The sequence below is a fragment of the Moschus berezovskii genome, chromosome X, assembly GCF_049115385.1.
Source record: "Moschus berezovskii isolate FMDL1 chromosome X, NW_MosBer_1.0, whole genome shotgun sequence".
Classification (NCBI taxonomy): Eukaryota; Metazoa; Chordata; class Mammalia; order Artiodactyla; family Moschidae; genus Moschus; species Moschus berezovskii.
The window spans coordinates 126,849,672-126,861,994 of NC_142488.1; the positions used below are offsets into that span (position 1 = coordinate 126,849,672).

Sequence of the window (12,323 nt, forward strand, 5' to 3'; positions counted from 1 at the left end):
GCAAAGAATAGACTCACACCTTTTGGCATAAGTAGATGAATCCAGTATTGATGCCAATCAGTGAAGGACGAGTTGCACAGATGTAAGGTGAGCAACACAGGGGTAAAGACAAAGAGACAAAAGGAAACCCCCCACCTACACAGCCATGCTTAATGTGGCAGAGACTTCAAATGTGAGTACTTTACACCCTCAGCCTGGCAACCTTTCACAGGTAAGCATGATGTCTGGGAGACAACATTAAATGAAACAATCACTGCAATACGGTCACTAGAGCTTACTGTTTCCACTCCAAAGACCTTTGCAAAAGGAAAGAAACATTACACACAAGCCACTGTTTTAGAAACAAAGACTACGAAACAGAGAATAATAATTTTAGAGCATCACCTACCATGAGAGTTTTGAATGCTACGATTGCTTTCAGAATATCCTGGTGATCTGGATGCGTATCCTATCAAAGGAATACATTTAAAACAGTATTAAAGGAGAACAGATCAGTGGTTGCCAGAGGGTGGGGTGGGAGGAAGGTGTGGCTACAAAGAGATCAAAAGAAGACATTTAGAGGGATGATGGAACTGTTGTGTATTGCATCAGTGATGGTGGTAACTCAAATCTATACATGGGTTAAAAGTCATAGAACCGTATCTCAAAGAAAAAATCAGTTTTGCTCTATGCTAAATTCAAGATTAAAAAATAAGACAGCACTTGAGCATTTGGAATCTCAGCACCTCTAATGATTAGGTGATGAAGAAATTAAGACAGTTCGGAATACATTATATATTTGGTAATATATATTTGGTTATTAAAGCCAGAGTTTCCATTTCCCCTTTTGCTATTATACTGTGGATAATCAATAATACTTATTTGGGGTCACCATTAGGTCATGTTGTTAGTAAATGATAAGAGGTAGGGAACTGTAGAAACTGAGTGGTCCTCAGAGAAAAAGCAATGCACTCTCATATGCCAACTGGCGGGCGGGAAAAATCCCAAGCTTCATACCATGTGCTCCTTCTTCAGCAAGCTTATTTGGTCTGCAATTTCACGGGACTTACTCTCCCCAAAAGTGAACAGGTTCAAAAATGGTTGTGAGGGGCTTCCCTGGCGGTCCAGTGGTTAAGACTCTGTGCTTCCAAGGCAGGCAGCAACAGTTCAATCCCTGGTCGGGGAACTAAGATCCCACAAGCTGGACAGTACAGTCAAAAAACAAATTAGCTTCATTTTTAAAAAATGGCTTGGAGGAGTCCACCCCTGCATAACTCTTTATGAAAGGAAAGTGGAGCTCCCTGGGGAGAGATCCAGCTAAGCTTTGAATTGCAGCTGGAGTAATGGGAAGATATCTGCTGTGCAACCAGCCTCCAGTGATAAAATACAGAGCTGAGTAGACTAAGGGTCTAACCCAAGCCAAGAACAGCACTGCTTATGAAAAGAAAGGTTGTATTCCTTTATAAACTCATCCTTCCCCAAATCAGCTGACCACTGCGAAGTTCAAATGTTACTCTATCATGAGCCGGCAGCCATGCTCAATGATCAGAAAGTTGGATAAAGTGTCTTACCAGATGGTGAATTCATACTTGGGGTATGTATAATCTCATAGTGGGAAATGAAAGGCAGCCAAAGGCAGGTGACCACCAGCCAGCACATGGAGAAGGAATAGAAACAGGCTCCAAGACAGAGGATCCAGGCAGGAGGAGCACCTGGGATTTTATCTCCTCCAGTGAAGTGCGTATTAATATTTGCACTTCAGCACTGAGCAGCTACGGAACCTGAGGCTGCTCATTTCTGAATTTTTGTGAGAAACAAGGAGGGGCCAACCTCAAACGATTCAGCAAATTGTTTTAGCTTTTGGAAAGCCATCCAGGGTTCAACACCTTGCCGGGCTCTAACTGAAATTTCATTCTGGCTGGCATTACTCACTGGCTCCCCACTGCCTGCAGATTTCTGGCAGGTCAAAGATCCTGAGAATGTGGTTTCACTCATAATACACACTTTCAAACCTTACAAATGCTGACATGACTGGCAGCGTGCAACCTTTTTCTTTAAAGATATTCAAGCCCTTTCAAACCTCAAAACCTTTCCCCAGACACAGGAAGAACAAGTAGGGTAAATGCAGCCTCCAGGCCGCCCTTACCCACCCACAACCCCATCCCCCAGGCTCCAGCACACAAGAACCACTCAAGAAGCTACCCCTGTTGACTGGCTTTTAATAAGAGGATTTGGGCTCTTGAGGCAAAAATTGCAAGGGGACTTTGATGGAGATGTCTGGCTGCATAAAGAAAGAAACTGAGTGTGGACCCATTTATTCTTTTTTCAAGAAATACCAGGATCTTCCACTGTAATCTAGCCTCTAAAAGCTGAATGACCAGTGACCTAGGGATAAATGCTCCTGTCTATAATAATAATAAAAAAAAGTTTTGCGCGTTTTCTGATTCTGTTTTGCTTTGTTTATCTCCTACAAGAGAGTTGGTTCATATATCAGAGCAACAGAAGATTTCTTGGTGAAAGATCTCTCTGTAGAACCACCATCTGAGTCAACCAGTGAGCAAGACTGAGGCTGGGAGAAGGGAGGGGAGGGAGAATGACCATGAATATTTAATAATAAAGAGGGAGTATCTTTCGGTTATTAGATGAGTAAATCTGGGGGATCTAATGTACAGCATGGTGACTATAGTTAATAACACTGAATTGTATACTTGAAAGTTGCTAAAAAAAGACATTAAAAGTTCTCACACAAAAAAAGTGGTGGATGTGCTAATTAACTTGATTGTATGGTCATCATTTCACAAAGTACGTGTATAATGAATAATCACATTATACACCTTTTAAAAGTCACGTTATACAATCTAAGTGTATATAGATTTTATTAGTCATACCTCAAAAATAAAACTAGAAAAAATTAATAAAAATAAGTCCAAAAATTTAAAAATCTTCAGAGGAAAAAAAAAAAAGTCCCCTTCTTATCTTGCTGCATAAAGAGGAAAACTAAAAGCCTGGGAAGAGGGAAGACTGGATCAAGTACATTTTGAAACCAAGATTTTTCCTAACTCCTCACCAAGGCTAGTTTGGAGGCGGACTGGCTGCTGCCTCCATAGCAGAGGCCTATACTTTTTATGCGAGCTTAAAACAGTTCACCTTCCCTTACCTCCATATGCCGTTCCAACTCTTGCAAGAGTGTAACATACTTTTCCAGTCGCATGAAAGGTTTGCTGAGGCTTGTTGTTAAAATGAGGATGCCTGGACTGGACGCACCTTGATTTTCCATAAATCGCTCCAGATCATCACTGGTGAAAGGACGAATATAGTTTTGTTATTGCTTAATATTCCATGTAAAGAGCTATCGACTGAACACGATTTTCCTGTATTTCACAGCACATAAAACCAAATAAATTTTGTGTCACCAGCCCAAATGCTGTCCAACGCATTTCAACTCAATTCCATCAGCATGGCACACAACACTGGGTACAGTGGTGAGCCAGGCACTCGTGGCCCCTGGCTTCGTTTCCTCATCCAACAATTATTTATTGAGCATCTACTAAGTGACAGGCTCTGTTCTCTGTTGGGAATACAGCTGTGAAGAAAACAAAAATCTCTGCCCTTAAGGAAGCCTATACCCAGAGTCATGGGGTGTACAACCTATCAGATGATCTCAATGTCAGGTTCGGAAAGTCTTTTCTGAGTCACTGCAAACATTTAGTTACTGGCTGGTGAGATGCCAAACAGAATAACTCACCAAGTGCTCTCTATCACCAGAACATCACTTGCAATGTTCCAGAATCAAGTCCTAAATTCAGACAGTAGCATGTCTCCATGACTCATCACAAAGTCACTTAGCCTAGGATCTGAAAACATGCAGCAGGTTACCCAAATAACTCGGCCAAAAATAAAAAAGGATTGTAGGGAATTCCCTGGCAGTCCAGTGGTTAAGACTCCGAGCTTCCCCAGCAGGGGGTATGGGTTCCATCCATGGCTGGAGAACTAAGATCCCACATGCCAAGTGGTGGGACCAAAAAAAAAAAAAAAAAAACCTCTTAGGAACCATGCCCTGCCAATGTGTAACCTTGGGTTTTCCCTGCCCTTCAGCACATTCTGGATTTTCTCCTTTCCTCCATCAAGATTCTGAGTCCTAGGGCTGCAAGATCATTATAGTTTCCATTTCTGAAAAATAGAATTAAAGAAGGAAATCTGCTTTATCACTTGACCCCTCTCCTTCCTTGCTCGCCCATGCATATCCAATCCATCACAAGCCTTCTTGTATCTGTTCATTCCTTTCCATTCCCACTGCCACTGACTTAGTTCAGGCCTTCATCTCATTCAGTCTAGTTCACTTCAATAGTTTACTGGATACCCTGGCTTCCAGGCTTTCTGGCTTCTGAAATCCCCTGCCGACCACCACTTTACTCCTGCTGCTTTCCTACTTAAAAACCTCCAATTGCCTGTGAGATCAATTCTTAACTTAGACTCCTACTGATCCCCTCAATCTTCTCATCACTCTCCAACAGGAACCCTGTACTACCAAATGATCTATTTATTCTCCCTAGAATACATCTTACGCAGCACTTTCTGACTATGGCATGTTGGAATAAGTTGCATTGTGTTTAAAGAAACTCACTATCAGTGATAACATGCTAGGGGGTGGAGGTGGGGTGGGGTGGGTTGCAGGTTAACCCTACGATAAACATTCTCCCTCTCCCTGGGCTTTTGTGAGCAGGAGAGAAAAGAATGGAGTTTCAGTTGTTAAACAGAAACCTTGAATCACACAGAATTAAAGGAATGTCAGAGGAAAAAGAACTGGGAATTGCCACCTTCACGGCAGTTAGAGCTCATCTGAGTGGTCACACCTAACCATCAGTGCTGCCTGTTTTATCAGTTTCTGCAGTGTTGGTCCAGAGGCAGCCAAGGGGATTGAAGTGCCCTGGACTTGAAATCATAAAACAAATTTGGTGACCCTGGATCAGTTACCAACCTCAGCTGACTCATCTGTAAAACAGAGATAAAACCTACTTCCTATTAAAATTGTGAAGCCTAAATATTGAGGTTTATAAGGCTATTGCTTCCTGCTAAGTCTTTGCATGCATTTTCTTGTTTAATATTCACTACAACATTTTCACACAGGTGTTATCTTCATTTTACAGACGAGAAACATAAGACTCAGGAAGGATGAGTGAAAGCAAGTAAATAGCTAAGTTGGGGTTCATAGCCAAGTCTGTTGGAAATCAGTACCATCTGATGCTTGATGTGGAACACAGTAATGGCATGGGCCATCTCTGAGGTCTAAATCATGAATAAAAGGAGGGTGAGGGTTGAGTTGACTTGAATAACACAGAGAGAACTTCTATAAGATATAGTCCTTTGGACCTAGAAATTATAAAGTATTATAATTATAAGTGAAGTAAATCTGATAGAGAAAGACAAATATCATATGCTATCACATATATGTGGAATCTAAAATATGATACAAATGACCTTGCTTACAAAACAGACTCACATAGAAAATAAATAAACTTACGGTTACTAAAGGGGTAACAGGGTGGGGGAAGGATAAAGTAGATGAACAAAAAGGTCCTACTATACAGCACTATATTCAATATCCTATGATAAACCTCAATGGGAAAGAATATGAAAAAGAATATATATCTCTATGTAAAAGTGAATCACTTTGCTGTACACTTGAGACTAACAGAACATTGTAAATCAACTATATCTCAGTGAAAATTTTTTTAAAATAGTGCTTAATGCAAGTCACTAAGGAAACACCTAAGTTAGCCTGCCTCTGGGTCAGATTGGCTGAAACTTAGAAAAAAATCATCACATATAAAATATAATTAGGAAAATAACTCGAAGTGGGAGAGTGCATTTGAGTAGAAATGTAATTTTGAGAAAATCGCGTTCCTAATTTTTCAATTTGGTAAACACGTCTTATTTTTCTTTTCCATGACTAAATAACCACCTCACCCTCAATGTTCTACTCAAATTGATCCAAGGGTTACAACAATTAAAAGCAAATGTTAATGTGTATTTTACTACTTTCCATGCAGCATTCTAACTTCTAGGCTTGTCAAATATTACAAAAGAATTTCTTTAATTTTTCCAATATAACATGAGATCGCTGCTGCTGCTGCTGCTAAGTCACTTCAGTCGTGTCCGACTCTGTGTGACCCCATAGACGGAAGCCCACCAGGCTCCCCCGTCCCTGGGATTCTCCAGGCAAGAACACTGGAGTGGGTTGCCATTTCCTTCTCCAATGTGTGAAAGTGAAGTCGCTCAGTTGTGTCCGACCCTTAGCGACCCCATGGACTGCAGCCTACCAGGCTCCTCCATCCATGGGATTTTCTAGGCAGTAGTACTGGAGTGGCTTGCCATTGCTCAGTATAAAATACTGGTTATTGGGGAAAAATAACATTTGACTATTGCAACAAAAGAACAAAATTATCTTAAAGCCACTGCCCATTATGATAAATAGATCCTCAAAGACACATTTTACTTAGCCAAATAAATTTAATGCATAAATTAATATCATTAGACACAAATATAATATGCAAATCACTATATCACTATACCAAAACACAATCTGTCTTTCAAATACAACTTTTAACTTTTATACAGCCTATTTGAAATGTCTTTTGAGTTTAACATGTTCTGTATGTGTGACGTAATACAACAGAAGCAGTTTTCAATGTGTGAATGTTGTTTGCAACTCAATAAAACCTTATCTCACAGAATGCACACGGTGGATGGGGCTTTGGCACATTCTGGGTTGGGCTGGAAAACTCAGGAAAATTATTGTACATTATAATGACAGTACAGGGCTTAACTATCTCATCTAACAGTGTTTCTGTAGAAACTCTGTATAGATGTCTACTTCGAATGATGATAAAGCAGCTAGAAAAGGGTCAGGCTTTTCCCCGTTTTTGCCTCACTCTCTCGCACCAGGCTTTCTTGGCAATCGCTGTAGTCGGGAAAGTGGTGATGAGACAGGAGGAGCTGGGAGGCTGGGTCTGGCCAGTGGAAAGTCCCGGGGATGCCACTCCCACTGGGTTGGGTGGATCTCACTTAGCCCTTTTTTCACTGATCCAGTCCCAGAAGCTAGGCTGACTGCTTCTTTTCTGTCCCCACCACGTTTTGTTTGTGATTAGTCTCACTTGCTCCCTTCTCTGGGTCCTCAAAGACAGAACACAATCTAGTCTCAGAATTTTCCCTATGTTTTACGTCCTGGAAGCAAGTACACAGCTCTAGGTTTTTCTCAAAGTCTTCACTGCTGACAACAATGGTAAACAAGAGAGTGAATAAAACTAGCAAGAGGAAAAGGACATGTGGTGTTCGTGGTAGTTGCCACAGTAGAGCCGGAAGTGAGGTCCAGATCTGCCTCCATGCTCTCTCTTCCTCTCCCTACTCTGTCGTTTCACACCGGGTCGCTCTCCCTCGTGAAAAAGAATGGATGCCACACTGAAGCTTGGGAGAGAAGCGGGTATTTTTGTTAAGGGTGAAGTTACTCCCAGAAAGAAACAAGAGCTACGATAGCAAGCCAGAAGGGGAGAGAGAGGGGAAATCCCAAAAGACCTCACCCAGGCAAAAGACCGCGGCAGTCATTCAAATATATGTAAATATGGGGAGCATATCAAGGTTGGGGTCTGCTTTAATATCTCGAAATCCAGAAAATGGCTTACTGTACTTTTCACAAGGTACCAACACACGATCACAGCATTTTAAGGCTGTGTGTGTGGTCTCAGTGCCAATCGTCATAAACATTTCTAGTATGCTACTGCCACCTGCCGGCGGAAAGAAAGATGTTCACCCGACTGGCTTGCTCTGACTCGGTGATTAGTGAGTGAAAGTGAAAGTCGCGCAGTGGAGTCCGACTCTTTGCGACCCCGTGGACTACATAGTCCATGGAATTCTCCAGGCCAGAATACTGGAGTGGGTAGCCTTTTCCTTCTCCAGGGGATCTTCCCAACCCAGGGACTGAACTCAGGTCTCCGCGGATTCTTTACCAGCTGAGCCACAAGGGAAGCCCTTGTGATTGTCCAGCCGCTAAATACCTACACCTTTAGCAGAATCCAACAATGTCCCTATTTCAGTTGAAGCCTTCATGTAAAACAGGATTTTAATCTGAATTTTCATTCAACTATGAGGATAACCCCAAGTATTTTAATTTTCATTCCTTACATGTAAATAAGTTATTAAGATAAAAATTCAGTTATATGGGATTCCAGTAAGTCTCCCATCAATTCAAGGGATATTATAAAATTCTCAAAAAAATCACTAACCATATGTAAAATAGATAAACAAGGAGCTATGATATAGCACAGGGAACTATATTCAATATCTTGTAATAACCTATAATGAAAAAGAATAAAAAACAATATATATATATATATAAAGGCTTCCCAGGTGAAAGGCTTCCCAGGTGCCCCAAGTGGTAGTGGTAAAGAACCTGCCTCCCAATGCAGGAGACATAAGAGACTGCAGGTTCGATCACTTGATCAGGAAGATCCCCTGGAGGTGGGCATGGCAACCTACTGCAGTATTGTTGCGTGGAGAATCCCATGGACAGAAGAGCCTGCTGGGCTACAGTCCATAGGGTTGCACAGAGTTGGACACTGCTGAGGCGACTTAGCACACATGAGCATACACACACATATATATACGCTGAATCACTTTGCTGTAAACATGGAATATTGTAAATAACTATACTTCAATGAAAAAAAAATCATTAACCAAAATCAAGCCAATAGAATACAGTAATTATCCCCCAAAGCTGAGAATCTTTATATTAACTGTGGAACAAATTTTAAATCATAATGTTTGAAGGAATCTCTACTGTTATTTATATTTTAAACTCCTAACATGGATAAATACAGACTCAGTAGCATTTTAGCACACAGAATTACAACAGAAAATTCTTCAGTTGAGAACTTTCAAAGATGCGAACGTGGAGCTTACTAATGAAGACCTGTTGGAAATGGGGGCCCAGAGAAAGGATGAAGGGAGACAAGAGGAAGAAGTAACTGCAGAACTGAATAACTTCGCGACGCAGGAAAAGGCAAGGGGATTTTCTTTATGTGAGGAGGCTCTGTTAGTCACAGAACCCAAACGTAGACCAGTACACAAAGGTTTCAGCAGCCGTTCAGACTGCAATCCAGTGCTACCATGGCATATCTGATGAGAAGAAAAAAGAGCGCTACCGAGACATCACTGGATTGTTTTTTCAAGAGGGTGGATAGAATTGAATACAGCAAGGAACCAGAGCCTGTGCCATCAACATCAGGCATGAGAGAAATTGCAGCTTGCCCTCCATCTCCTATTGCTCTCCCATCTCCCACCTCCTCTTCATCCTCCAGTCAGCAACTCATCTTGCCTGTTCACTCGATGCCAGCTCCTGTATGCCAGCTGTTGTACTGTACTACTGTGCTTTTCAGGGTACTGTACTGTAAGATTTAAAATGGTTTTATTTTTTGTGTTTGTATTTTATGTATTATTTGTGTGAAATGTATTATAAACCTACTACAGTACAGTACTATATAGCTGATTGTGTTAGTTGGGTACCCAGGCTAACTCTGTTGGATTTATGAACAAATTGGACTTACAAATGCACTCTCAGAATGGAACTTGTTTGTATGTAGGGGACTTACTGTATCATATAATATTGCTTATATGTGGAATCTAGAAAAATGATACAGATGAACTTATTTGTAAAGCAGAAATAGACAGATAAAGAGAACAGTTGCACTCATCTCACACGCTAGTAAAGTCATGCTCAAAATTCTCCAAGCCAGGCTTCAGCAGTATGTGAACCGTGAACTTCCAGATGTTCAAGCAGGTTTTAGAAAAGGCAGAGGCACCAGAGATCAAATTGCCAACATCCGCTGGATCATGGAGAAAGCAAGAGAGTTCCAGAAAAACATCTATTTCTGCTTCATTGACTATGCCAAAGCCTTTGACTGTGTGGATCACAATAAACTGTGGAACATTCTGAAAGAGATGGGAATACGAGACCATCTGACCTGCCTCTTAGAAATCTGTATGCAGGTCAGGAAGCAACAGTTAGAACTGGACACGGAACAACAGACTGGTTCCAAATAGGAAAAGGAGTACGTCAAGGCTGTATATTGTCACCCTGCTTATTTAACTTGTATGCAGAGTACATCATGAGGAACGCTGGGCTGGAAGAAGCACAGGCTGGAATCAAGATTGCCGGGAGAAATATCAATAACCTCAGATATGCAGATGACACCACCCTTATGGCAAAAAGTGAAGAGGAACTCAAAAGCCTCTTGATGAAAGTGAAAGAGGAGAGTGAAAAGTTTGGCTTGAAGCTCAACATTCAGAAAATGAAGATCATGGCATCTGGTCCCATCACTTCACGGGAAATAGATGGGGAAACAGTGGAAACAGTGTCAGACTTTATTTTTTGGGGCTCCAAAATCACTGCAGATGCTGAGTGCAGCCAGGAAATTAAAAGACCCTTACTCTTTGGAAGGAAAGTTACAACCAACCTAGATAGCATATTAAAAAGCAGAGACATTACTTTGCCAACAAAGGTCCGTCTAGTCAAAGCTATGGTTTTTCCCGTGGTCATGTATGGATGTGAGAGTTGGACTGTGAAGCAAGCTAATCACCAACGAATTGATGCTTTTGAACTGTGGTGTTGGAGAAGACTCTTGAGAGTCCCTTGGACTGCAAGGAGATCCAACCAGTCCATTCTAAAGGAGATCAGTTGTGGGTGTTCATTGGAAGGACTGATGCTAAAGCTGAAACTGCAATACTTTGGCCACCTCATGCAAAGAGTTGACTCACTGGAAAAGACTCTGATGCTGGGAGGGATTGGGGGTGGGAGGAGACGGGGACGACAGAGAATGAGATGGCTGGATGGCATCACCAACTCTATGGACGTGAGTTTGAGTGAACTCCGGGAGTTGGTGATGGACAGGGAGGCCTGGCGTGCTGTGATTCATGGGGTCGCAAGGAGTCGGACACGACTGAGCGACTGAACTGAACTGAAAGAGAACAAACGAATGGACACCAACAGGGGAGGGATGGGTGGGATGAACTGGGACGTTGGTGTTGACATATATACACTACTGATTCTATGTATAGAACAGATAACTAATGAGAACCTACAGTATAGCACAGGGAACTCTACTCAATACTCTGTAATGGCCTCTATAGGAAGGAAATCCAAAAAATAGGGGATATATATTTACATGTACTTGATTCACTTTGTTGTACAGCAGAAACTAATACAACATTGTAAATCAACTATACTCCAATAAAAACAGTAAAAAATAAATGTAAATAATTTTTTTTAAAGACAGAAAATCCTCTAAACACTACAAAAATCTGCCATCTGAGGTACACCATTTCTTTCTGGTATTTATTCAGAATTGCTATTCTTGGATCAGAATAAAGAGAATATGTACTCGTATAAATGGCAAGCCAACATGATGGGGCTATCTTTTTATAGGTATTAAGAAATTCACCCTTATCCACACAGGATGTCTAAGTATCCATCACAGGAAAAATGCCTCTGAATCATTTTGCCTTTATTGAAGATAAGTAGTAAAGTATGAAAACATTCCAGGAAATAATAAAAACAAATTCAAGACTGGCGTTCCCTTGGGGGAGGGAGAAAAGGAGGAGCAGGAAATACTGGAAAGTATGCACAGGGCTCCAACTGCAGCTATTATTTGTTTTTTAAGCTGAATGGTGGGAATGCGGGTGTACTTTATTTTCTCTCTGCTCTTTGTGTGCTCAAAATATTGCATGATTTTTTTCCAAAAAACAACAAGTAGCTGGTAGAAGATGAATAAAGTACAAATGAGGAGTGACAGCAACTACCTTGCTGGGTACTTTATGCACACTGTTTCATTGACTTCTCACACCAACCTGGCAAGGTAGATGGTTTTATTTTCACTTTACAAGTGAGAAAACTAAGGTTTAAAAGTGAAGTGAATCCTGTTTACAATACCTAAGACATGGAAGCAACCTAGATGTCCATCAACAGACAAATGGATAAGAAAGCTGTGGTACATATACACAATGGAATATTACTCAGCCATTAAAAAGAATGCATTTGAATCAGTTCCAATGAGGTGGATGAAACTGGAGCCTATTATACAGAGTGAAGTAAGCCAGAAAGAAAAACACCAATACAGTATATTAACGCATATATATGGAATTTAGAAAGATGGTAATGATGACCCTATATGCGAGACAGCAAAAGAGACACAGATATAAAGAACAGACTTTTGGACTCTGTGGGGGAAGGCGAGGGTGGGATGATTCGAGAGAATAGCATTGAAACATGTATGTGAAACATATGTGAAATAGAT

General features: G+C 41.1%; 1 protein-coding gene across 8 annotated transcripts in view; it reads right to left on the minus strand.

The window, feature by feature from the left end:
- Positions 1-12,323, minus strand: part of ARHGEF6 (Rac/Cdc42 guanine nucleotide exchange factor 6) — a 118,344-nt gene that overhangs the window by 20,389 nt on the left and 85,632 nt on the right. For all 8 annotated transcript variants that reach the window (XM_055437939.2, XM_055437942.2, XM_055437941.2 and 5 more), the window contains 2 exons: positions 3,137-3,275; positions 389-448 (listed from right to left, as the gene is read on the minus strand). In XM_055437939.2, the coding sequence (XP_055293914.1) occupies positions 389-448; positions 3,137-3,275 (199 nt within the window). The remainder of the gene's footprint in view (positions 1-388; positions 449-3,136; positions 3,276-12,323) is intronic.